Raw genomic sequence first — 23613 nt, 5'->3', positions numbered from 1 at the left:
GTACCCTTGAGATACTATTTGCAGGATCCAGGGATCCACCTGTGAGCGAGCCCACTGATCGCTGAAATTTTTGAGGCGGCCCCCCACCGTACCTGGCTTCGCCTGTGGAGCCCCACCGTCATGCGGCGGACTTGGAAGAAGCGGGGGAGGACTTTTGCTCCTGGGAACCTGCTGTTTGTTGCAGCCTTTTTCCCCTACCTCTGCCTCTGGACAGAAAGGACCCGCCTTTTCCACGCCTGTTTTTCTGAGTCCGAAAGGACTGTACCTGATAAAATGGCGCCTTTTTAGGCTGTGAGGGAACATGGGGTAAAAATGCTGACTTCCCAGCAGTTGCTGTGGAAACTAGGTCCGAGAGACCATCCCCAAATAACTCCTCACCCTTATAAGGCAAACCTTCCATGTGCCTTTTTAAATCTGCATCCCCTGTCCACTGGCGAGTCCATAAGCCTCTCCTAGCAGAAATGGACAATGCACTTATTCTAGATGCCAGCCGGCAGATCTCCCTCTGTGCATCTCTCATATATAAGACTGAGTCTTTTACATGCTCTATGGTTAGCAGAATAGTGTCCCTGTCTAGGGTGTCAATATTTTCTGACAGGGAATCTGACCACGTAGCGGCAGCACTGCACATCCATGCTGACGCAATAGCTGGTCTAAGTATAATGCCTGAGTGTGTATATACAGACTTCAGGATCGCCTCCTGCTTTCTATCAGCAGGTTCCTTGAGGGCGGCCGTATCCGGAGACGGTAGTGCCACCTTTTTAGACAAACGTGTGAGCGCTTTATCCACCCTAGGGGGTGTCTCCCAACGTGACCTATCCTCTGGCGGGAAAGGGAACGCCATTAGTAACTTCTTAGAGATTACCAATCTTTTATCAGGGAAAGCCCACGCTTCTTCACACACTTCATTTAATTCTTCTGATGGGGGAAAAACTACGGGTAGTTTTTTCTCCCCAAACATAATACCCTTTTTAGTGGTACCTGGGTTTATATCAGAAATTTGTAACACCTCTTTCATTGCTTCAATCATGCAACGAATGGCCTTAGTGGACATTAGACTAGACTCATCGTCGTCGACACTGGTGTCAGTATCCGTGTCGACATCCGCGTCTGCCATCTGAGGTAGCGGGCGTTTTAGAGCCCCCGATGGCCTTTGAGACGCCTGGACAGGCACGAGCTGAGAAGCCGGCTGTCCCGCATTTGGCATGTCGTCAAATTTTTTGTGTAAGGAGTCGACACGTGCACGCAATTCCTTCCATAAGTCCATCCACTCAGGTGTCTGCCCCGCAGGGGGTGACATCCCTTCTATAGGCATCTGCTCCGCCTCCACATCATTATCCTCATCAAACATGTCGACACAGCCGTACCGACACACCGCACACACACAGGGAATGCTCAGACTGAGGACAGGACCCACAAAAGCCCTTTGGGGAGACAGAGTGAGAGTATGCCAGCACACACCAGAGCGCTATATAATGCAGGGACTAACTGAATTATGTCCCCTATAGCTGCTGTTATATATACTGCGCCTAAATGTAGTGCCCCCCCTCTCTTTTTTACCCTTTTCTGTAGTGTAGACTGCAGGGGAGAGCCAGGGAGCTTCCTTCCAGCGGAGCTGTGAGGGAGAAATGGCGCCAGTGTGCTGAGGGAGATAGCTCCGCCCCTTTTTCGCGGACTATTCTCCCGCTTTTTTATGGATTCTGGCAAGGGTAATTATCACATATATAGCCTCTGGGGCTATATATTGTGGTATTTTTGCCAGCCAAGGTGTTTTTATTGCTGCTCAGGGCGCCCCCCCCTAGCGCCCTGCACCCTCAGTGACCGGAGTGTGAAGTGTGTATGAGGAGCAATGGCGCACAGCTGCAGTGCTGTGCGCTACCTTGGTGAAGACTGATGTCTTCTGCCGCCGATTTTCTGGACCTCTTCTTGCTTCTGGCTCTGTAAGGGGGACGGCGGCGCGGCTCCGGGACCGAACACCAAGGCCAGTTCCATGCGGTCGATCCCTCTGGAGCTAATGGTGTCCAGTAGCCTAAGAAGCCCAAGCTAGCTGCAAGCAGGTAGGTTCGCTTCTTCTCCCCTTAGTCCCTCGCTGCAGTGAGCCTGTTGCCAGCAGGTCTCACTGTAAAATAAAAAACCTAATTATATACTTTCTTTTTAGAAGCTCAGGAGAGCCCCTAGTGTGCATCCAACCTCGGCCGGGCACAAAATCTAACTGAGGCTTGGAGGAGGGTCATAGTGGGAGGAGCCAGTGCACACCAGGTGACCTAAAAGCTTTCTTTAGTTGTGCCCAGTCTCCTGCGGAGCCGCTATTCCCCATGGTCCTTTCGGAGTTCCCAGCATCCACTAGGACGTTAGAGAAATAAATCATGAGTAGAAAGTCCTCTTTATGTGGGTGCCACAGTAATCCTGAAAATACTGTATTTAATATTTTCATTAATTCACACCATGACATATATGCCCAATTCAGTTTAGTAAAAGCCATTATAACATATACTGTATGTCAAAGTTCTGTACAAGCAAGAAAGCATATAAAATTGGAAGGAAAACAGACTGTATGACAACAGGCACTTTTAATGAGAAATGGCTAAACTCCAAAGTGTTAATGCTGAAAACAATACATTTCACTGGTCACTACCCCCACGGATAACTTGCATTAATGCCTCCAGTACTGTGATACACACAGACACTCTCCCCGTGTCCCTTAGATTCCTGAGCTCTTCAATCTATAACCGTCCTGTAATATGGGAGCTCACAGTTGAAAATGTGTGCAGGGAGTTCTTGTAATAAGTGGTTATGACAGGATGCAACAAACCATGCGATAAAACCTCCCAGTAAAGTAGAAAATAAATCAATGACAAAGAAATATATGATGGACAAAGTTCATTAAAACGAGAAATGGGTTTCATTAAAAAAAAAAAAAGCAACAAAAATATGATGGTTAACTGTAGGGAAGAAGCAAGCGTCTTATGCACCACCACGCACTGTCGCTGGAACCCGTTCTGCTCAAGAACCCATTTGCATGGAGCTCAGTCCGAGTGTTCTTTCCTTTCTATGTGGCTGCTTTCCTGGAGGGCAAAGGGCATGGAATCAGCAGCTGGCGGGAAGGACTGAAGAGGAGGAAAAGAATAGCTCTTTAGTCCTCTTCTTCATCATCATCATCATCATCTTCCTCTTCACTGATGTCATAGGCAGCAGCCTTGGGTCGTGAACGTCTGCCAGGTGATGAGGGTGGGGAGGATTTCGCGGAGAAAGGCCAGCGGAACGATGGTGATGGAGAGCGCTCACGAGCAGGGCTACTGCTAGGACTTTGTTTGGGACTGATGGCCTGAAGCATTCTTCCTTTTCCCTCCTTCAGCATGTGTTTCTGCAACAAATTATTTAGATTGTGGAGTGTGAAAACATACTGCAAATCTTTTTTTAAGACTGTTTCATATACAAGGATCCAAACTGAAATAAGGCTGTTCTGTATTCATTCAATTCACCAGCTGAAACAAGGACATAATGTTTTTTCAGCGCCTACCAATATCAAATGTGGAAGCAGGTTCTTCTATAGTATAATGCAGGCATGTCCAAACTGCGGCCCTCCAGCTGTTGAAAAACTACACATCCCAGCATGCCCTGACATAGCTTTAGCATTCTCTGACAGCAAAACTGTGTCAGGGCATGCTGGGATATGTAGTTTCACAACAGCTGGAGGGCCGCAGTTTGGACATGCCTGGTATAAATGGTACAAAATGAATACTGCTTTTTGGAGCAGTATTTTGCCCACCAAATCAATAACAAAAGTATCATGTAATCACTAATGCATAAGGGTATAAACCATTTCTACATGCATCATTTATACTGTAATGTTCTGAAGTCTTGGACGTCATTACAACTATATTCATTGGTGACTCCGTTCAAAGAGTGAACTGATGTACAAGCTAGTAAGGAGCAGGAGGCTTCATTCATACTAGAGATTACTATAATTTGCCGGTGGTCCTTCTGTGTTGCAAACTTAGTGATTCAGCAATCGCTAAGGAGAATGGTGCTTTTACCATAATTGTACTATCCCTTTCCATTTATCTGTGATATTAGGATGTTTCTGTATTTGTTCATGTACAGACTTCAAGGTGCTCAGTGTAGGACCCACTAATGAATTTTTAGATAAGTATATGAATAGCAACTTATTCATGTGCGCAAACTTATGTTACAGTTTTCAAGTGGCTATCCTTTTATTAAAAGTACTACACTATATACATACGTCTCCTTAATTTTTGGCATATAAATTTGGTGAATGAGTTGTATATCATAGTTGCTGACACAGGAGGAGTAGGGAAGATAAAGGATTCCTCAATAGTAGTCATTTCGTGGAGATGAACATTTTGGAAGATTTTACAGTTTGACATTATAAGGAGGATAATGAGGGTGTTTTGTCATCACAGAATGAAGGGATGTGAATATTCTTCTTCTTATATGTAAGACAGTGCCATTCTCTTATTTCTAATTGAACTGAGCTAAATGCACACAAGAATGGATAAGAATCAAACATTGGATTATTCTGAAGTGGCTATGGAAAATGCTGGAGCATGCATCCTGGAGAAGGGTGGTATTCATGTGACCGCCGGTCAGCTGACCGACAGTCACATGACCTCCTCCACCAGCCCGACGGCTCACTATCCCGATGGTCGGCATGCCAACCAACAGGGACTATTTCCACTCGTGGGTGTCCACGACACCCATAGAGTGGGAATAGAACCGAGCCCGCAAGGGGCTTGCTGCACTCGCCCCTCCCCGCCGGGATCCCGGCGTCGGTAAGCTGACCGGCGGTCTCCTGACCGCCGGTCAGCAGTACTACACCCCTGGAGAAGGCACCCATCCAAACTGAGACTGCTGAAGCACTTTGCTCAGGAAGAGTGTGCCAAACTACCTGTTGCCAGGTGCAGGTCTCATTGAGCGCTACAGAAAACATTTTTTTGCAGTGACTGCCTGTAACGTTGTGAAACATATAAAAGTGCCACTATTTCTGTCCATGTCATTTTCATTTGTTTTATTATTTAAAATAGTCTGCTAAATCAAACCGCAAATGCAAAGGCTGCTTTTTATTAAATATGGAATAAACAATGCTGGATGCCAATTATTTGTCAGTTTCAAGTTATTTCAGAGACATACAGTACAAGGGAATATTTTTTTTTTTTTTGAGAAACACACCAACAAATATGAACATGTCTGTATCTATCTTATGGTGTGTACACACGGTGAGGATTTTGTCTTACGATTTTGACTATATATCCTAAATCGTAAGAAAAGTTAGTGCAGATCGCAAGGTGAAAGTCACCTTGCGATCCCGATTCGATGCCGATGCGCGGTCGGCATCGCAAGAATAGATAGATAGACTGTGCAGGCAAGTCAATTTTTACTATCTCTATAGAAGAGATAGTCAAAACTGGCACGTAGCCAAAATTGCACATAGTCAGTATTGCAAGCACACTCATTATGTGCTTGCAATAGTGACTATGAGTCGACCTAGCCCCTGTTGCATAGTGAGAATCGGGCATAGCCGGAATCTCACCGTGTGTATGGGCCTTTAGATTTGCTTTTCCATCTCCTTTTGACTTAACCATTTTACTGCCACTTGTTTTACTTCTAGTTTGTATTCAGATTTTGGCCAGATTTCTTAAAAGTGGCAGCTACTTTATTCAGGGCCGTCTTAACAGCAGTGTAGGCCCCTGGGCACAGCAATGCACTGGGCCCCCTACCCACTCTCCAGCGATAGGGGTGGGTGGGTGCTATCAGCGGCTGGTAGGGGGTGTTCTATCTTCCACTGAGCATGTAGGACCTAGAGCAGTAATTTCTGCTAATTACTCCATTACTGCACAGATGGGGCTAAACTGTAGAAGGGGGCATTGGGCTGAATGAAGATGCCCTGGTACATGACTTCCAGGGTGGTAGGGGGTGTTTAATACGTAGGGGAGGGGTAGATAGTGGAGTGGGCTTAATATTTATCATTTTCCAGTGGGAGCACAGCTTGCTTGACTGCAGATATCTCCAGTTCCTGAAAATATATTTCTTAGCTTTGAATGGGATAAAAAACGAGAGAGTTCCACCTTTCAGGATATACTGGGGACATGGGGATCAGAGTTCAGGAGCCGGAGCAATTCACCAACGAAAATTTAAAACTGCATATTAGGCTTGTGAAGCTGGAGCAGGGACCAGCTGCTGGAAGGCTGATATCTCTGGTTCTGGGCATAATAGAGACAAGCTGCCAGTGTCCAGCGAAAGGGGAGAGTCCCAGCTTTTGGATTATACCCTCAGAAAAACTGTAAATCAGACAGAACCTGAGATATCTAGCTGGGAAGAGCAATTAACAGGCTCAGATGGGGTCCACTGCTTTCACGTTGGATATCTCTGGTTCCCCAGGGCCGATTTTCAAAAATCTGGTACCCCTGGAAAGAGGGGACCCTCAGATATCAGCCTAGGGCCCTTTTACTCCTGGGGCCCTTGGGCAAGAGCCCATTGAGCCCATACGAAAAGACGGCCCTGACTTTATTATATCTACACTAATAATATTAGCACCTGTTATGTTTGTTATCATTGGTAGACTATATTTCTGTCTGAGTTCCATTTCCACATATCTATTGTAATGTTTACTCGCCATCACACTGTATTCCTGAGAACTTACCAAAGCTCCCTCTGGGCCAAACATCTCCAAGAAATTTCCAATGAATTCTCTGGACTTTTCTTCCCACTTTTGGATTAGATCAATACTTTTCTCTTCAACCTTCTGCACAAATTCTTTTGATTTCTCCTCCACATCTTTTACCTTCTTTTTCACCTTATCTACACGTTCCTGCAGGTTGTATTTCTTCTCCTGTAATCAAAAGCACATCGTTTAACATCATCATATTTTGGTATATTTGTATATGAACACTCATAACTACTAACATAGTCCAGGCACTCTCAGATAACAATAATGATGTCGTTCTTAAATTAAAATTGTGGCGATTAGACAGACATGGGCGATTGGTACCATAACTTGGTGAAACACAATGTAACATGTCTCACATTGATGAAGCTGACATTAAGCTCTTTTGCTGTATATCCACGCTGTAAATTGCGACGTGCATAGACATCATAATCTCGTACGATCCTTGTAATGATGTCAGATGTAGAGATTCCTTCTGTCCGTTGGGTGGGTGCGAACATCCCTGTTTCAGGTGTTAGAACAAAGTTTTGACATTAATACAAGGCTATTCTGCAAAATGCACACAATAAAGCTCAAACAGGCAGATAGTTCGATATAACAAAAAATAGATTACAAAAAAAATCCCATCATGAACTACTCCAGTTGTTGCGGGATAAATCATTGGATGCATCTGTACTTTCGGTACGTATTGTCAGGTACTTAACATTTTAAAGAAAGAATGTAAGCTCTTAAGGAAGTAGACACTAACCTGCCTTTTTTATGTGCTTGTAAACATCATCACTTCCTGCAGAGGAGTAAGGAATATCGTCATGTGCAACAAAGTCAATCTACAACAGCAAGAGAAGAAAGATAAAATGTATCATCAAACTACTGCACTGCGGAAACCTGTTATCTGTGACAGTGGAGTACAATACAAAGTAAAAAAGGAATGCTCCTCATTGAGTTGGTCCTTTGCACACACTGCATACCTTTCAGAGTAAGTATAAGTCATCTTATATGGGTAATAGTGAAACATTATAGATAATTATTCTATACAACAATATGCATTAAATAAAATCACTCTCCTGCCTCAGCTGTAATGATTATGAGGAAACTACTCATTCAAGTAATCTAGGATGCTTTCACCTGCATGCAATTATGGCTGTTGTACCATGCCTATTCCAAATATTAACTGAAAGAGGCAACCTTGGGGAGTGGATCCACTCACCCTGTGCTCCTCAAGGAATTCTGGGGTGAGTGTCCATGGTGCATTCCTCACCACCTCGTCCACGTAGCGACAATGCTGCACTGCATCATACCTCTCCGCCTCATTCATCACTGTGAATCCCTTCAGGTTATGTGTCAGCTCGTCACTACAGACTAAGAAGAGATAGGTCAGCTGTGAAGTACCCTAATTACAGAATGGCCTAGGCCAGTGGTGCGCTAACCTTGACACGCCAGCTGTTGTTGAACTACATTTCCCAGCATGCCCTGCTACAGTTTTGTTATTTGGCCATGCTAAAACTGATGCAGGGCATGCTGTGATGTGTAGCTCAACAACAGCTGGAGTGTCAAGGTTAGCCATCACTGGCCTAGGAAGCTCTAAAAGATCACTAGAAGCAACACACTAAACCTGATCAAAACTAGTAGGTTCTTGTCAGACACATCTATTATATTAGTGTGTGAAGAACATACTACACATTAAAACTTTTGTGAATGTTAAGCAATGCGCACAAAACATGTCCCTGTTTAAGTCCTTTAACAGCATCCTCTCTCTGAATTAGAATAACAGCAATGTGCTCCAGCGCATGACCCACATGAAACCTTTGACACCGTAACTTCCAATACACATATGTCCCTGCAGTATTTAAAGTCTGTTTGAGAAAAGTCACTTACATTTCTTTTGACCAATAGCTGCAAGTTAAAAAAAACATGTGACCAAAAGTACATGCAACTGGTAAAGGCAGACTAAGGCAAAGAAAGAGAACGCTATGTAGGAGTTTTCCAGGAGACTTCCAGGTGTACTGTGGTGTGAGCAGAAGGTGTGCCAACTAACATGCAGTCTCCTTCCAGGAGAAACAGACGCATCCTTTGCCCAGTTACATCTATGAGTGGAGCTTTTGTGCACAGCATGTAGACTCTGCACAGTCAGCAGCACAGTGCTCACAGTGTTTCTGTAGGTGGCAGGGGAAAAGGTTTACCTCAAAATGTGAAGCCCCTTATCAGATGTATGAGTTCCCCAAGCATGTGCTGTCACAGCCTCCTCTTACCTCCTACAATCAGATACGTGTTCGGAAAAAGATTCTTTGCTTGCATTAGAGCACGGGCATGTCCAGAGTGAAACAGGTCAAAGATACCATCTGCATAAACTCTCACCGGTCTTTCAGCTGCAGAGAGATAGAGAATACAACTGTATCTGAAGAGCCAACATGGGTTTTGCTTTATAGTACGGCCCATACATGAGTAACCCTGTATAGAACCTGCTGAGGAAAACCTAATGTTGTACTGTATAGTATTGAAGGAAATCTGAATCATCAAATTGGTCTTAAAAATATACTGTAAATAACCTCACAACATGAAAAACACATTAAAATTAAGTTGTTGTTTATTTTTTTCAAGGAATGGTCTTAATGGACTGGGAGCTACCATAAACATGTTTCTCAAAGTGGGTATAGTGCTGTATTTGCTGTGAGCAAACAATAATATAACAATATAAATATATGATATATTAATATATATATATTTTTTTTATGGTGTGATAAGTGAAATGTAAACAACAATAAACAAATAAAAAATAAGATTTTACTCACCGGTAAATCTATTTATCGTAGTCCGTAGTGGATGCTGGGACTCCGTAAGGACCATGGGGAATAGCGGCTCCGCAGGAGACTGGGCACAACTAAGAAAGCTTTAGGACTAACTGGTGTGCACTGGCTCCTCCCACTATGACCCTCCTCCAGACCTCAGTTAGGATACTGTGCCCGGAAGAGCTGACACAATAAGGAAGGATTTTGAATCCCGGGTAAGACTCATACCAGCCACACCAATCACACCGTATAACTCGTGATATTATACCCAGTTAACAGTATGAACATAACAGAGCCTCTCAAAAGATGGCTCAACAATAACCCTTTAGTTAACAATAACTATATACAAGCATTGCAGACAGTCCGCACTTGGGACGGGAGCCCAGCATCCACTACGGACTACGAGAAATAGATTTACCGGTGAGTAAAATCTTATTTTCTCTGACGTCCTAAGTGGATGCTGGGACTCCGTAAGGACCATGGGGATTATACCAAAGCTCCCAAACCGGCGGGAGAGTGCGGATAACTCTGCAGCACCGAATGAGAGAACTCAAGGTTCTCCTCAGCCAGGGTATCAAATTTGTAGAATTTTGCAAACGTGTTTGCCCCTGACCAAGTAGCAGCTCGGCAAAGTTGTAAAGCCGAGACCCCTCGGGCAGCCGCCCAAGAAGAGCCCACCTTCCTCGTGGAATGGGCTTTTACAGATTTAGGCTGCGGCAGGCCAGCCACAGAATGCGCAAACTGAATTGTGCTACAAATCCAGCGAGCAATAGTCTGCTTCGAAGCAGGAGCACCCAGTTTGTTGGGCGCATACAGGATAAATAGCGAGTCAGTCTTCCTGACTCCAGCCGTCCTGGAAACATAAATTTTCAAGGCCCTGACTACGTCCAGTAACTTGGAGTCCTCCAAGTCCCTAGTAGCCGCAGGCACAACAATAGGTTGGTTCAAGTGAAAAGCTGATACCACCTTAGGGAGAAAATGGGGACGAGTCCTCAATTCTGCCCTATCCATATGGAAAATCAGATAAGGGTTTTTACATGACAAAGCCGCCAATTCTGATACACGCCTGGCCGAAGCCAAGGCCAACAACATGACCACTTTCCATGTGAGATATTTCAAATCCACGGACTTAAGTGGCTCAAACCAATGTGACTTTAGGAAATCCAACACCACGTTGAGATCCCAAGGTGCCACTGGAGGCACAAAAGGGGGCTGAATATGCAGCACTCCCTTAACAAAAGTTTGAACTTCAGGTAGTGAAGCCAGTTCTTTCTGAAAGAAAATCGATAGAGCCGAAATCTGGACCTTAATGGAACCCAATTTTAGGCCCATAGTCACCCCTGACTGTAGAAAGTGCAGGAAACGACCCAGCTGAAATTCTTCCGTTGGGGCCTTCCTGGCCTCACACCACGCAACATATTTTCGCCATATGCGGTGATAATGGTTTGCGGTTACTTCTTTCCTAGCTTTAATTAGCGTAGGAATGACTTCCTCCGGAATGCCCTTTTCCTTCAGGATCCGGTGTTCAACCGCCATGCCGTCAAACGCAGCCGCGGTAAGTCTTGGAACAGACAGGGCCCCTGCTGCAGCAGGTCCTGTCTGAGCGGCAGAGGCCATGGGTCCTCTGCGATCATTTCTTGAAGTTCCGGGTACCAAGCTCTTCTTGGCCAATCCGGAACAATGAGTATAGTTCTTACTCCTCTTCTCCTTATTATCCTCAGTACCTTTGGTATGAGAGGAAGAGGAGGGAACACATAAACCGACCGGTACACCCACGGTGTCACTAGAGCGTCCACAGCTATCGCCTGAGGGTCCCTTGACCTGGCGCAATATTTTTCTAGCTTTTTGTTTAGGCGGGACGCCATCATGTCCACCTGTGGCCTTTCCCAACGGTTTACAATCATTTGGAAGACTTCTGGATGAAGTCCCCACTCTCCCGGGTGGAGGTCGTGTCTGCTGAGGAAGTCTGCTTCCCAGTTGTCCACTCCCGGAATGAACACTGCTGACAGTGCTAACACGTGATTTTCCGCCCATCGGAGAATCCTTGTGGCTTCTGCCATCGCCGTCCTGCTTCTCGTGCCGCCCTGTCGGTTTACATGGGCGACCGCCGTGATGTTGTCTGACTGGATCAGTACCGGCTGGTTTTGAAGCAGGGGTTTTGCCTGACTTAGGGCATTGTAAATTGCCCTTAGTTCCAGAACATTTATGTGTAGGGAAGTCTCCTGACTTGACCAAAGTCCTTGGAAGTTTCTTCCCTGTGTGACTGCCCCCCAGCCTCGAAGGCTGGCATCCGTGGTCACCAGGACCCAGTCCTGTATGCCGAATCTGTGGCCCTCTCTGAGATGATCACTCTGCAGCCACCACAGCAGAGACACCCTGGTCCGTGAAGACAGGGTTATCAGCCGATGCATTTGAAGATGCGATCCGGACCATTGGTCCAACAGGTCCAACTGAAAGGTTCTGGCATGGAACCTGCCGAATGGAATTGCTTCGTAGGAAGCTACCATCTTTCCCAGGACTCGCGTGCAGTGATGCACCGATACCTGTTTTGGTTTCAGGAGGCCTCTGACTAGAGATGACAGCTCCTTGGCTTTTTCCTCTGGGAGAAACACTTTTTTCTGGACTGTGTCCAGAATCATCCCCAGGAACAGTAGACGTGTCGCAGGAACCAGCTGTGACTTTGGAATATTTAGAATCCAACCGTGCTGGTGTAGCACCTCCTGAGATAGTGCTACTCCGACCAACAACTGCTCCCTGGACCTCGCCTTTATCAGGAGATCGTCCAAGTATGGGATAATTAAAACTCCCTTTTTTCGAAGGAGTATCATCATTTCGGCCATTACCTTGGTAAATACCCTCGGTGCCGTGGACAGGCCGAACGGCAACGTCTGGAATCGGTAATGACAATCCTGTACCACAAATCTGAGGTACTCCTGGTGAGGATGGTAAATGGGGACATGCAGGTAAGCATCCTTGATGTCCAGTGATACCATGTAATCCCCCTCTTCCAGGCTTGCAATAACCGCCCTGAGCGATTCCATCTTGAACTTAAATTTTTTTATATATGTGTTCAAGGATTTCAAATTTAAAATGGGTCTCACCGAACCGTCCGGTTTCGGTACCACAAACATTGTGGAATAGTAACCCCGTCCTTGTTGAAGTAGGGGCACCTTGACTATCACCTGCTGTGAATACAGCTTGTGAATTGCCTCTATCACAGCCTCCCTGTCTGAGGGAGTTGTTGGCAAGGCAGATTTGAGGAAACGGCGGGGGGGAAATGTCTCGAATTCCAGCCTGTAACCCTGAGATACCACTTGAAGGATCCAGGGATCTACTTATGAGCGAGCCCACTGATTGCTGAAGTTTTTGAGACGGGCCCCCACCGTACCTGGCTCCGCCTGTTGAGCCCCAGAGTCATGCGGCGGACTTAAAAGAAGAAGCGGGGGAGGACTTTTGTTCCTGGGAACTGGCTGTATGCTGCAGCTTTTTCCCCTACCTCTGCCTCTGGGTAGAAAGGACGCGCCTCTACCCCGCCTGCTCTTTTGGGGACGAAAGGACTGTACCTGATAATACGGTACTTTCTTTGGTTGTGAGGGGACATGTGGTAAAAATGCTGACTTCCCAGCCGTTGCTGTGGACACTAGGTCTGAAAGACCATCCCCGAACAACTCCTCACCCTTATAAGGCAAAACTTCCATGTGCCTTTTAGAATCTGCATCACCTGTCCACTGCCGAGTCCATAACCCTCTCCTGGCAGAAATGGACAGTGCACTTATTTTAGATGCCAGCCGGCAAATATCCCTCTGTGCATCTCTCATGTATAAGACAGCGTCTTTAATATGCTCTATGTTTAGCAATATAGTGTCCCTGTCTAGGGTGTCAATGTTTTCTGACAGGGAATCTGACCACGCAGCTGCCGCACTGCACATCCATGCTGAAGCAATAGCTGGTCTCAGTATAATACCAGTGTGTGTTGTAACACTGTAGGGGTGCAAGGCGCCTCTTCCTGGGGAATATGGCAGCACGCAGCAGCTGAGGAACAACACAAGTCCAGTTTCTGGTACAACTGGCCCCGGCCAGTTTTATTGAAACAGAAAATAAAACAAACACCAAAAGAAAATACCTTGCCTGTCCGGCACTAACTAAACACAAGATGTTCCTAACTATCACTAAACAAAAACACAGGGTTCTCCAGTAAACACTGTATAGCTCACTTGTATCCGGAAGCGTGTTTCTCTCACACAGATCCCTCCAGTCTTCCCAGGCAGTCTGCCCATACTAATCAGGCTAGCAGCCCTATAACACTCTTACACAGCTGAAACCCTGATTAGCCCTCTGTGAGGCCAAAGACCCGAACTGGGCCCAATGTCTAGAACTCGCCTCATCTCTCTCTCAGAGCCTTTACAGCAAACTGAAAAGGTTCTGACAAAACAAAAGCATTTTTCCTAGAAGTTTTCATTTTCTAAAACATGTAAGACAAGAACCTGGGACAAACATACCTGCCCTCAAACACTATCCCAGTGTTCTTGTCACATATCCCCCTCCCCTGTTTCGACTTAGGGGCCGGAACACTTGTAGCCCCCAAACAGAAGATGCGAGACAATGCATCTGCGTTGGCCAATTGTGTTCCCGGTCTATGTTCGAACGTAAACTTAAAGTCCTGCAACGCTAGAAACCATCTAGTTACCCGAGCATTCTTGCCTCTATTTACATACATCCATTTTAAAGGGGCATGGTCTGTCACTAGTCTGAATTGTCTACCCAAGAGGTAATATCTCAAGGTATCTAGTGCCCACTTAATGGCCAAAGCCTCCTTTTCCACAATGGCATACCTTTTTTCATGCTCATTGAGTTTCCTACTCAAATAAATGATAGGGTGTTCGTCCCCATCTCTGGTTTGGGACAGCACAGCACCTATCCCTACCTCTGAGGCATCTGTCTGTACCACAAATTCTTTTGAAAAATCTGGTGTTATCAACACCGGGTGTAAACACAAAGCCACTTTTAACGCTTGGAACGCTTTTTCTGCATCAGGGTTCCATTTCACCATATTTGACTGCTTCCCTTTGGTAAGGTCTGACAACGGCACCGCTGTGGTCGCAAAATTGGGAATAAACCGTCTATAGTACCCAGTAATTCCCAAAAAAGCCCTTACCTGTTTTTTATTCACTGGACGAGGCCAGTTTTGAATAGCATCAATTTTATTCAATTGGGGCCTAATCAGACCTCTGCCTATGGTGAAGCCCAAGTATTTGACCTCCTCCATTGCGAGGCAGCACTTCTTTGGGTTAGCAGTTAACCCTGCCTCTCTGATTGAGTCCAGTACTGCTTGTACTTTAACCAAATGGGACCCCCAGTCTGTACTGTGAATTACCACATCATCCAAATAGGCAGCTGCATATTTTCTATGGGGCCTCAAAATTTTATCCATCGCCCGTTGAAAGGTTGCTGGAGCCCCATGCAACCCAAAGGGTAACATCTTATACTGGTACAGCCCCTCCGGAACCGAGAAGGCTGTTTTTTCTTTGGCGCTATCAGATAAAGGTATTTGCCAGTAACCTTTGGTCAGGTCCAATGTGGTGAGAAGCCTGGCTGTTCCCAGCCTTTCTACAAGCTCATCCACACGGGGCATGGGGTATGCGTCAAACTTGGACACCTCATTTAACTTACGAAAGTCATTACAGAAGCGTATGCTACCGTCGGGCTTCGGGATGAGCACTATGGGACTGGACCACTCACTGTTAGACTCCTCTATGACTCCAAGTTCTAACATGGTTTTAACTTCTTTAGAAATAGCTTCTCGCTGAGCTTCAGGAATCCTATATGGCTTTAAATGAACCCTGACCCCTGGTTCTGTGACAATGTCATGTTTTATTATGGTCGTTCGACCAGGCAGCTCTGAAAATATCTCCCTATTTTGGATGAGAAATTCTTTAACCTGATTGTTCTGATCAGCTGATAATGTCTCTGACACCTTCACTGCGGGAAGTAACCAGGGTGAAGACACCGAAGGGCAAGGCTCCGCTGACAGAGACAACCTATCTTTCCAGGGTTTGATTAAGTTAACATGGTAGATCTGTTCGGGTTTTCTCTTTCCCGGCTGGTATACTTTGTAATTAACCTCATTCACTTTTTCCCTAATCTCAAATGGACCCTGCCATTTAGCTAGGAATTTGCTTTCCACAGTGGGTACCAAAACAAGAACTCTATCTCCAGGAGCAAATTCCCGTATCTTGGCACTCCGGTTATAGACCCTCTGTTGAGCACTTTGGGCCTGTTCCATGTGCTCTCTGACAACAGGTACCACGGCTGCAATCCTATCCTGCATTTGTGTTACATGTTCAATAACGCTCCTATAAGGAGTGGGCTGTCCTCCCCACGTCTCTTTGGCAATGTCCAACAGCCCTCTGGGGTGTCTACCATACAACAAATCAAATGGAGAAAACCCCGTAGAGGACTGAGGAACTTCTCTGATGGCCATTAACAAGTAGGGCAACAAACAATCCCAGTTTTTCCCATCTCTCTCAACAACCTTTTTTAACATACTTTTTAATGTTTTATTAAACCTTTCCACCAACCCGTCAGTTTGGGGATGGTAGATGGACGTCCTGAGGTGAGTGACCTTAAATAATTTGCACAATTCTTTCATGATCCTTGACATAAATGGAGTACCTTGGTCAGTCAAAATTTCTTTTGGTATTCCCACTCTACTAAATACCTGCACCAGCTCCCTAGCTATCGCCTTGGTTGTGATAGTGCGTAAAGGGACAGCCTCAGGATATCGAGTGGCATAGTCCATAATTACCAGGATATACTGATGGCCCCGAGCAGACTTTAACAAGGGCCCCACGAGATCCATGGCTATTCTGTCAAACGGGACCTCTATAATAGGCATGGGAACTAGTGGGCTCCTAAAATGGGGTCTAGGGGCATGATACTGGCATTGACAGGACAGGAAGAACAATATTCAGACACTTCTTTATAAACCCCTGGCCAAAAGAACCTTTGTAAAACTCTTTCAGTGGTTTTTTCTGCCCCTAAATGTCCTGCGGTAACGTGACTATGAGCTAAATCTAGTACCGTTCTCCGATAAGGCTGGGGAACTACCAGCTGTTCCACCACATCCTCACCCTTTTTGACAATGTGGTACAAGAGCTCATTACAGATGGCCATGTGGGGATACGTAACCCTGTCACCTGGTACCACAGGCTCCCCATTAACAATCTTAACATTCTCTCTAGCCTTTATCAAGGTAGGATCCTTTAACTGTTCAGATGCAAACAGATCCTTTTTTACCTCCAGGTCAGGCACACTTTCGTTTCTAACCACTATGTCTCTGTTCCCAGCAAGAGGGTCCTCACTGGACTCCCCGTCTGTCACTTCCCCAGCCAAACTGGCAAAAGGCAAAGGGTCAGAAAGTTCCGAAGACACACGTACATCCATACAATCACCGGTATTACCAACTGGCTCTTCACTTCTCACATCTGTTGATAAACGTGATTCCCACAGTTTCCAAAAATGAGGAAAATCCCTCCCTATTATGGCCTTATGCACCAAGGTGGGGACCAGTCCTACTTTAACCATTGCTGACCCACAACAAGTTTCTATATTCACTTCAGCAGTGACATAATATTGGGTATCCCCATGTATGCAAGTTACCCCAATAGGTATTTGCTGGACCTTTAAGGGGTTCACTAACCCAGCTTTCACGAGGGTAACTAAACTTCCTGAATCTAGCAAGGCCTCTACCCGGTTACCCTCTAAGAACACATCACACATTTGTTTTTCCAGCTCAGGTGAAGGTACCACAGTACAGGCTAACCTAGCAAAGAAAGACATTCTGCGACATTCAAAGGCAGCATCACATTGCATGGGTTCTTGCATGACTGGGCAATTGGCAATAACATGACCTGGCATACCACATCTAAAACATTTAACCACACGATTATCAACCCGTTTGGGCAACATAGACCGTTCTAGCCCCATTGGCCTGTCTCCAGGGCCAGTGTTTACAGTCTCTCCAGCCTTGCGTTCTCTTAACCGCCCAGCAACGTTTTCCCATGGAACAGTCTTACCAGTCTTTACTGAAGGGCGCTGTCGAGGACCTATGGGTTGCTGGGTGGTCATCAGTAGTTCCTCTGCTGCCAAATACCGCTCTACCATGTCCACTAATTGGTCAGCAGTACCCGGGTTTCCATGGCTCACCCACTTGCGCAGGACCATGGGCAAAGATCTCAAGTAGCGGTCCATGACGACTCTTTCAACCATCTGGGGACCAGTTAATGTCTCTGGCTGTAGCCATTTTTTTGTTAGCTGAATAAGGTCGTGCATCTGGGAGCGCGGAGGCTTCTCCATGGCGTACACCCAACGGTGCACCCGTTGTGCTCGTACTGACAGCGTGACTCCCAGGCGGGTCAGGATCTCAGTCTTTAGTTTATCATAGTCCCGAGCCTCAGCAGGGCTTAAATCAAAGTACGCTTTTTGGGGCTCACCTGACAAAAAAGGTGCCAGCAGACTGGCCCACTGCGCTTTCGGCCAGTTCTCACGCTCGGCAGTCCTTTCAAACGTGGTCAGGTAGGCCTCCACATCATCAGCCTCTGTCATTTTCTGCAGGAAGTGACTGGCCCGTATAGAACTAGAGCTGGTCGGAGCACTGACGGCCACATCTCCAACCCGAGCTGCAAGTCTCTGCACCACTTCTGCTAAGGCCTCTCTATCCTGACGCTGTTGCCTCCAATTTTCCTCCATTGCCACCTGCTGCTGTCTGTTGGCCTCCTGCTGTAGTCTCCAATTTTCCTCCATAGCCACCTGCTGCTGTCTGTTGGCCTCTTGCTGAGCCGCTGTAGCTTGCAGCAGGGCTTTAAGCAGTTCCTCCATGTCGACAGATTTTTCAGGCGGCTTTGTAGCTGCTTTCACCCAGGACATATATCAAACCCTCGGGGTGAGTCTCAGCAACTTCACACTGGGCTGTATCTGCATAAATCACCGTTTTCTGCAGGCCTCATAAAGCTGCTGCTTTCACTTAATGCTCGCATTCTCCACCAAGTTGTAACACTGTAGGGGTGCAAGGCGCCTCTTCCTGGGGAATATGGCAGCACGCAGCAGCTGAGGAACAACACAAGTCCAGTTTCTGGTACAACTGGCCCCGGCCAGTTTTATTGAAACAGAAAATAAAACAAACACCAAAAGAAAATACCTTGCCTGTCCGGCACTAACTAAACACAAGATGTTCCTAACTATCACTAAACAAAAACACAGGGTTCTCCAGTAAACACTGTATAGCTCACTTGTATGCGGAAGCGTGTTTCTCTCACACAGATCCCTCCAGTCTTCCCAGGCAGTCTGCCCATACTAATCAGGCTAGCAGCCCTATAACACTCTTACACAGCTAAAACCCTGATTAGCCCTCTGTGAGGCCAAAGACCCGAACTGGGCCCAATGTCTAGAACTCGCCTTATCTCTCTCTCAGAGCCTTTACCCAGCTTTTACAGCAAACTGAAAAGGTTCTGACAAAACAAAAGCATTTTTCCTAGAAGTTTTCATTTTCTAAAACATGTAAGACAAGAACCTGGGACAAACATACCTGACCTCAAACACTATCCCAGTGTTCTTGTCACAGTGTATATATAGCCTTCAGGAGAGCCTCTTGTTTTCTATCAGCAGGCTCCTTCAGGGCGGCCGTATCCGGAGACGGTAGTGCCACCTTTTTTGATAAGCGTGTAAGCGCTTTATCCACCTTAGGGGGTGTTTCCCAACGTGACCTATCCTCTGGCGGGAAAGGGTACGCCATTAGTAACTTTTTAGAAATTACCAATTTTTTATCTGGGCAAGCCCACGCTACTTCACACACTTCATTTAATTCTTCAGAAGGGGGAAAAACTACTGGGAGTTTTTTCTCTCCAAACATAATACCCTTTTTTGTGGTACCTGGGGTCACATCAGAAATGTGTAAAACATGTTTCATTGCCTCAATCATGTAACGAGTGGCCCTACTGGACATAACATTAGTCTCTTCATCGTCGACACTGGTATCAGTATCCGTGTCGACATCTGTGTCTGCCATCTGAGGGAGCGGGCGTTTTAGAGCCCCTGATGGCCTTTGAGACGTCTGGGCAGGCACGAGCTGAGAAGCAGGCTGTCCCGCATTTGGCATGTCATCAAATTTTTTATGTAAGGAGTCGACACTTTCACGTAATTCCTTCCACAAGTCCATCCACTCAGGTGTCTGCCCCGCAGGGGGTGACAACACATTTACAGGCATTTGCTCCGCCTCCACATAAGTCTCCTCATCAAACATGTCGACACAGCCGTACCGACACACCGCACACACACAGGGAATGCTCTGACAGGAGACAGGACCCCACAAAGCCCTTTGGGGAGACAGAGAGAGAGTATGCCAGCACACACCAGAGCGCTATATAATACAGGGATTAACTAAATTATATCCCCTTATAGCTGCTATATATGTATATTGCGCCTAAATTGAGTGCCCCCCCTCTCTTTTTTACCCTTCTGTAGTGTAGACTGCAGGGGAGAGCCAGGGAGCTTCCTTCCAGCGGAGCTGTGAGGGAGAAATGGCGCCAGTGTGCTGAGGGAGATAGCTCCACCCCTTTTTCGGCGGACTTTTCTCCCGCTTTTTTATGGATTCTGGCAGGGGTATTTATCACATATATAGCTTCTGGGGCTATATATTGTGATGATTTTGCCAGGCAAGGTGTTTATATTGCTGCCCAGGGCGCCCCCCCCAGCGCCCTACACCCATCAGTGACCGCAGTGTGAGGTGTGCAAGAGGAGCAATGGAGCACAGCTGCAGTGCTGTGCGCTACCTTGTTGAAGACAGGAGTCTTCTGCCGCCGATTTTCCAGATCACTTCTTGCTTCTGGCTCTGTAAGGGGGCCGGCGGCGCGGCTCTGGGACCGAACATTAATGGCCGGTTCCATGCGGTCGATCCCTCTGGAGCTAATGGTGTCCAGTAGCCGAAGAAGCCCAAGCTACCACCAGTTAGGTAGGTTCGCTTCTTCTCCCCTTAGTCCCTCGCTGCAGTGAGTCTGTTGCCAGCAGATCTCACTGTAAAATAAAAAACCTAAAATATACTTTCTCTCTAAGAGCTCAGGAGAGCCCCTAGTGTGCATCCAGCTCAGCCGGGCACAAGATTCTAACTGAGGTCTGGAAGAGGGTCATAGTGGGAGGAGCCAGTGCACACCAGTTAGTCCTAAAGCTTTCTTAGTTGTGCACAGTCTCCTGCGGAGCCGCTATTCCCCATGATCCTTACGGAGTCCCAGCATCCACTTAGGACGTCAGAGAAAACAGCCTTAAGGCCCATACACACTTGACGATAAAATGAGCGACGTCGTTCATTTCAGCCCTCATCAACGACGTCGTTCATTATATCGTCAAGTGTGTATGCATCCGACGACCACCGATGCGCGGCCCCGTGGGACGTTAACGACCCTCGCTTATCTGTAGAGCATGTATGCTCAATTTCCACTATGGTCGTTACCGACCAGAGACGTCGTTGAATGTGTATGGTGTGAACGACCAACGACCAAGCCACTGTTCACCAGCCCTGTTCCCAGCTCATTATTTTAATAAACTGTTCAGCTTGGATGCTTCAACGATGAATGGTCTTTGGTCGTTCGTAGTGTGTATGCTCATGTCGTTTGCTCAGCTGTTGAAGGGAAGTTCAAGGGAAGTTGTTAACGACGTGTTCATCGTCAGTGTGTATGGGCCTTTACTAGCCTGGGAGAGAAGATGCTTGTGTTGGGGCTTGCCGACTGCCTAATTCATGCACACTTATGTGACTGGTCAGGTAATACTGGGTGCTCCAACACATTTCTCACGCTGTAAAGCTTCACAACATATTATCTGTCTTGAACTGTATCACTCCATATGTAATAACATCAAAATGATACCGCACATCATGGCTAATATAAGATTTGTAAGACTTACGCGGGGTTCCCATTTTTGCTTCTTCCATCGTAACTCTCAAGTATGGCTTAGTGTAGTCAAGCTGTAGCTCATCTGAGAAAGGTGCAGGTTCACTCACACCCTGTAAATAAGTAAGAAAACAGATATACTTGCTTTGTGAATGTGTTAGTAAACATATCATAGTCCACAGTACAGACATAATTCAGAATTTCCATGATTTACTGAAATAACAATTCCCACAGAACATTGCTGCACAAGAAAAATAACAACTATACTGTTTGGAGGGGAGTACTTCTGTCAGAGGCTAGATGACACTCACAGTTACAGGTAGCCCCTGCTGCAGCCTTTTTTGGGGCACTAATAAGAGCCAGTGTTCTTACTGTTAGTTTCTCTGACCATAACTAATATTATATCTGTACTATACTCCTGGTTACAGGCATAATGCTAGCTGTGGACTACAGCAATGCCCTGTGCCTACATGCCTGGTTTTGCCTGCAGTGTATAGCTAGTTGAGCCCTGCATATATTCAATCAATGCTAGGAGCCAAAAATGTACTCGTGCAGTGAAGCTGGATACTTGTTTATATGCAGACAAATATCCCACTTCCAAGCAAGTTACCACTAAGAAACCCTCACTGTAGCAGGATATATGTGATGCTGCTTTGAATACTGTGATGTCTGAATAGTGGACGTGAAGGAATAAACAAAACGAAAACACACTGGTAAAAACTAGACCAAATAATTGCTGTGAACTAGGTCAGCAACACGTTCAACTGATATGTATGCCTTAACATAAAAAACGGTTTAATCTCTGTATTCCTGATTGAATGATCCAAGAAAAGACCTCAAGGTCCAACTTTAAAACAGTAAATAGAAAAACTGCAACTTTATTGATTCCTACAGTGGACGCAGACATGGTAAAAATAGTTGCGCTGTGAGGATTATTACGGCATTATTAATATTTTCTTCAACCACTTCCTGTTATAAATGTATATGACAGTTTCCATTTCATTACAGAATTAAGTAGAATGTCTGCTCTTCTATGTATACACAAAGTAATCCATTGTAAACAGAGATCTCATGCAGAGAAACAAATCTGAATAAGGATTAGTAGATGCAGATTGTAAAGATTTGGCAGTTATTTCGTTTAGCTATTAATAATAAAGATTACATACTGTGGCATTAACACAATCTTAGGTTACTATGGAGAGGGATTGACCATGTGGAAGCTAATACAGGAAAGAATATGGAGAAGTGGGGTGGGACGCAGTCAGCTAATAAATACATGTATTGCTTTTAAAAATATTTCACAAGTTCTATGGAACAGATCAGTTTATAAATCACTTACTAATCAATAAGACAAATCACTATTGCTGCAATTAAAACTGTACATAAATGGGCTGATACAGAGGGGCATGCAAAGTGGCTACAGCTGCGGGCAGCGTCAGAAGCCTCATTTACTCCCTTTATGCCAATGTAATAATCTGCAGAGCTAATGCGGGAATTTGTGTGCCTGCAAGTGGAAACCCAAGGTGCTCAATGGTTTTTACAGATATGCCCGCATACATCTTTGCTGCAGTCACGCCAAACAGCCCCTAGTATTGGCACTTGCGCAAGAGGTCAGTCACAAACAGGCTTCTCTTCCCCATGCACACGACTAGGGAGGCTAATCCCAGGCCGTTTTGTCAATCCCGGGATTCTGGGATTGGCTAGTATTAAAAAAAAAAATAAGATTTTACTTACCGGTAAATCTATTTCTCGTAGTCCGTAGTGGATGCTGGGGACGCCGTAAGGACCATGGGGAATAGCGGGCTCCGCAAGAGACTGGGCACTCTAAAGAAAGATTTAGTACTATCTGGTGTGCACTGGCTCCTCCCTCTATGCCCCTCCTCCAGACCTCAGTTAAGGAAACTGTGCCCGGAAGAGCAGACATTATAAGGAAAGGATTTTGGAATCTCGGGTAAGACTCATACCAGCCACACCAATCACACCGTATAACTCGTGATACACTTATCCAGTCAACAGTATGAACAACAACAGGGCATCAACAATGGATGCCAACATAACATAACCCATTATTAAGCAATAACTATGTACACGTATTGCAGAAAGTCCGCACTTGGGACGGGCGCCCAGCATCCACTACGGACTACGAGAAATAGATTTACCGGTAAGTAAAATCTTATTTTCTCTGACGTCCTAGTGGATGCTGGGG

At 45.9% G+C, this 23613-nt stretch overlaps 1 protein-coding gene across 3 annotated transcripts in view; it reads right to left on the bottom strand.

Annotated features, from left to right (window-relative positions):
- Positions 1 to 2551: 2551 nt before the first annotated feature.
- PCYT1A (phosphate cytidylyltransferase 1A, choline) overlaps positions 2552 to 23613 on the bottom strand; it is a 114980-nt gene continuing 93918 nt past the window's right edge. For all 3 annotated transcript variants that reach the window (XM_063916509.1, XM_063916508.1, XM_063916510.1), the window contains 7 exons: positions 21421 to 21520; positions 8935 to 9051; positions 7893 to 8044; positions 7434 to 7512; positions 7045 to 7187; positions 6662 to 6850; positions 2552 to 3364 (listed from right to left, as the gene is read on the bottom strand). In XM_063916509.1, coding sequence (XP_063772579.1) covers positions 3134 to 3364; positions 6662 to 6850; positions 7045 to 7187; positions 7434 to 7512; positions 7893 to 8044; positions 8935 to 9051; positions 21421 to 21520 — 1011 coding nt within the window. In that variant the 3' untranslated portion in view covers positions 2552 to 3133. The remainder of the gene's footprint in view (positions 3365 to 6661; positions 6851 to 7044; positions 7188 to 7433; positions 7513 to 7892; positions 8045 to 8934; positions 9052 to 21420; positions 21521 to 23613) is intronic.

The sequence above is a fragment of the Pseudophryne corroboree genome, chromosome 4, assembly GCF_028390025.1.
Source record: "Pseudophryne corroboree isolate aPseCor3 chromosome 4, aPseCor3.hap2, whole genome shotgun sequence".
NCBI lineage: Eukaryota > Metazoa > Chordata > Amphibia > Anura > Myobatrachidae > Pseudophryne > Pseudophryne corroboree.
Note: the sequence above shows the minus strand (reverse complement) of the source record. Positions and strands in the feature narration are given on the sequence as shown.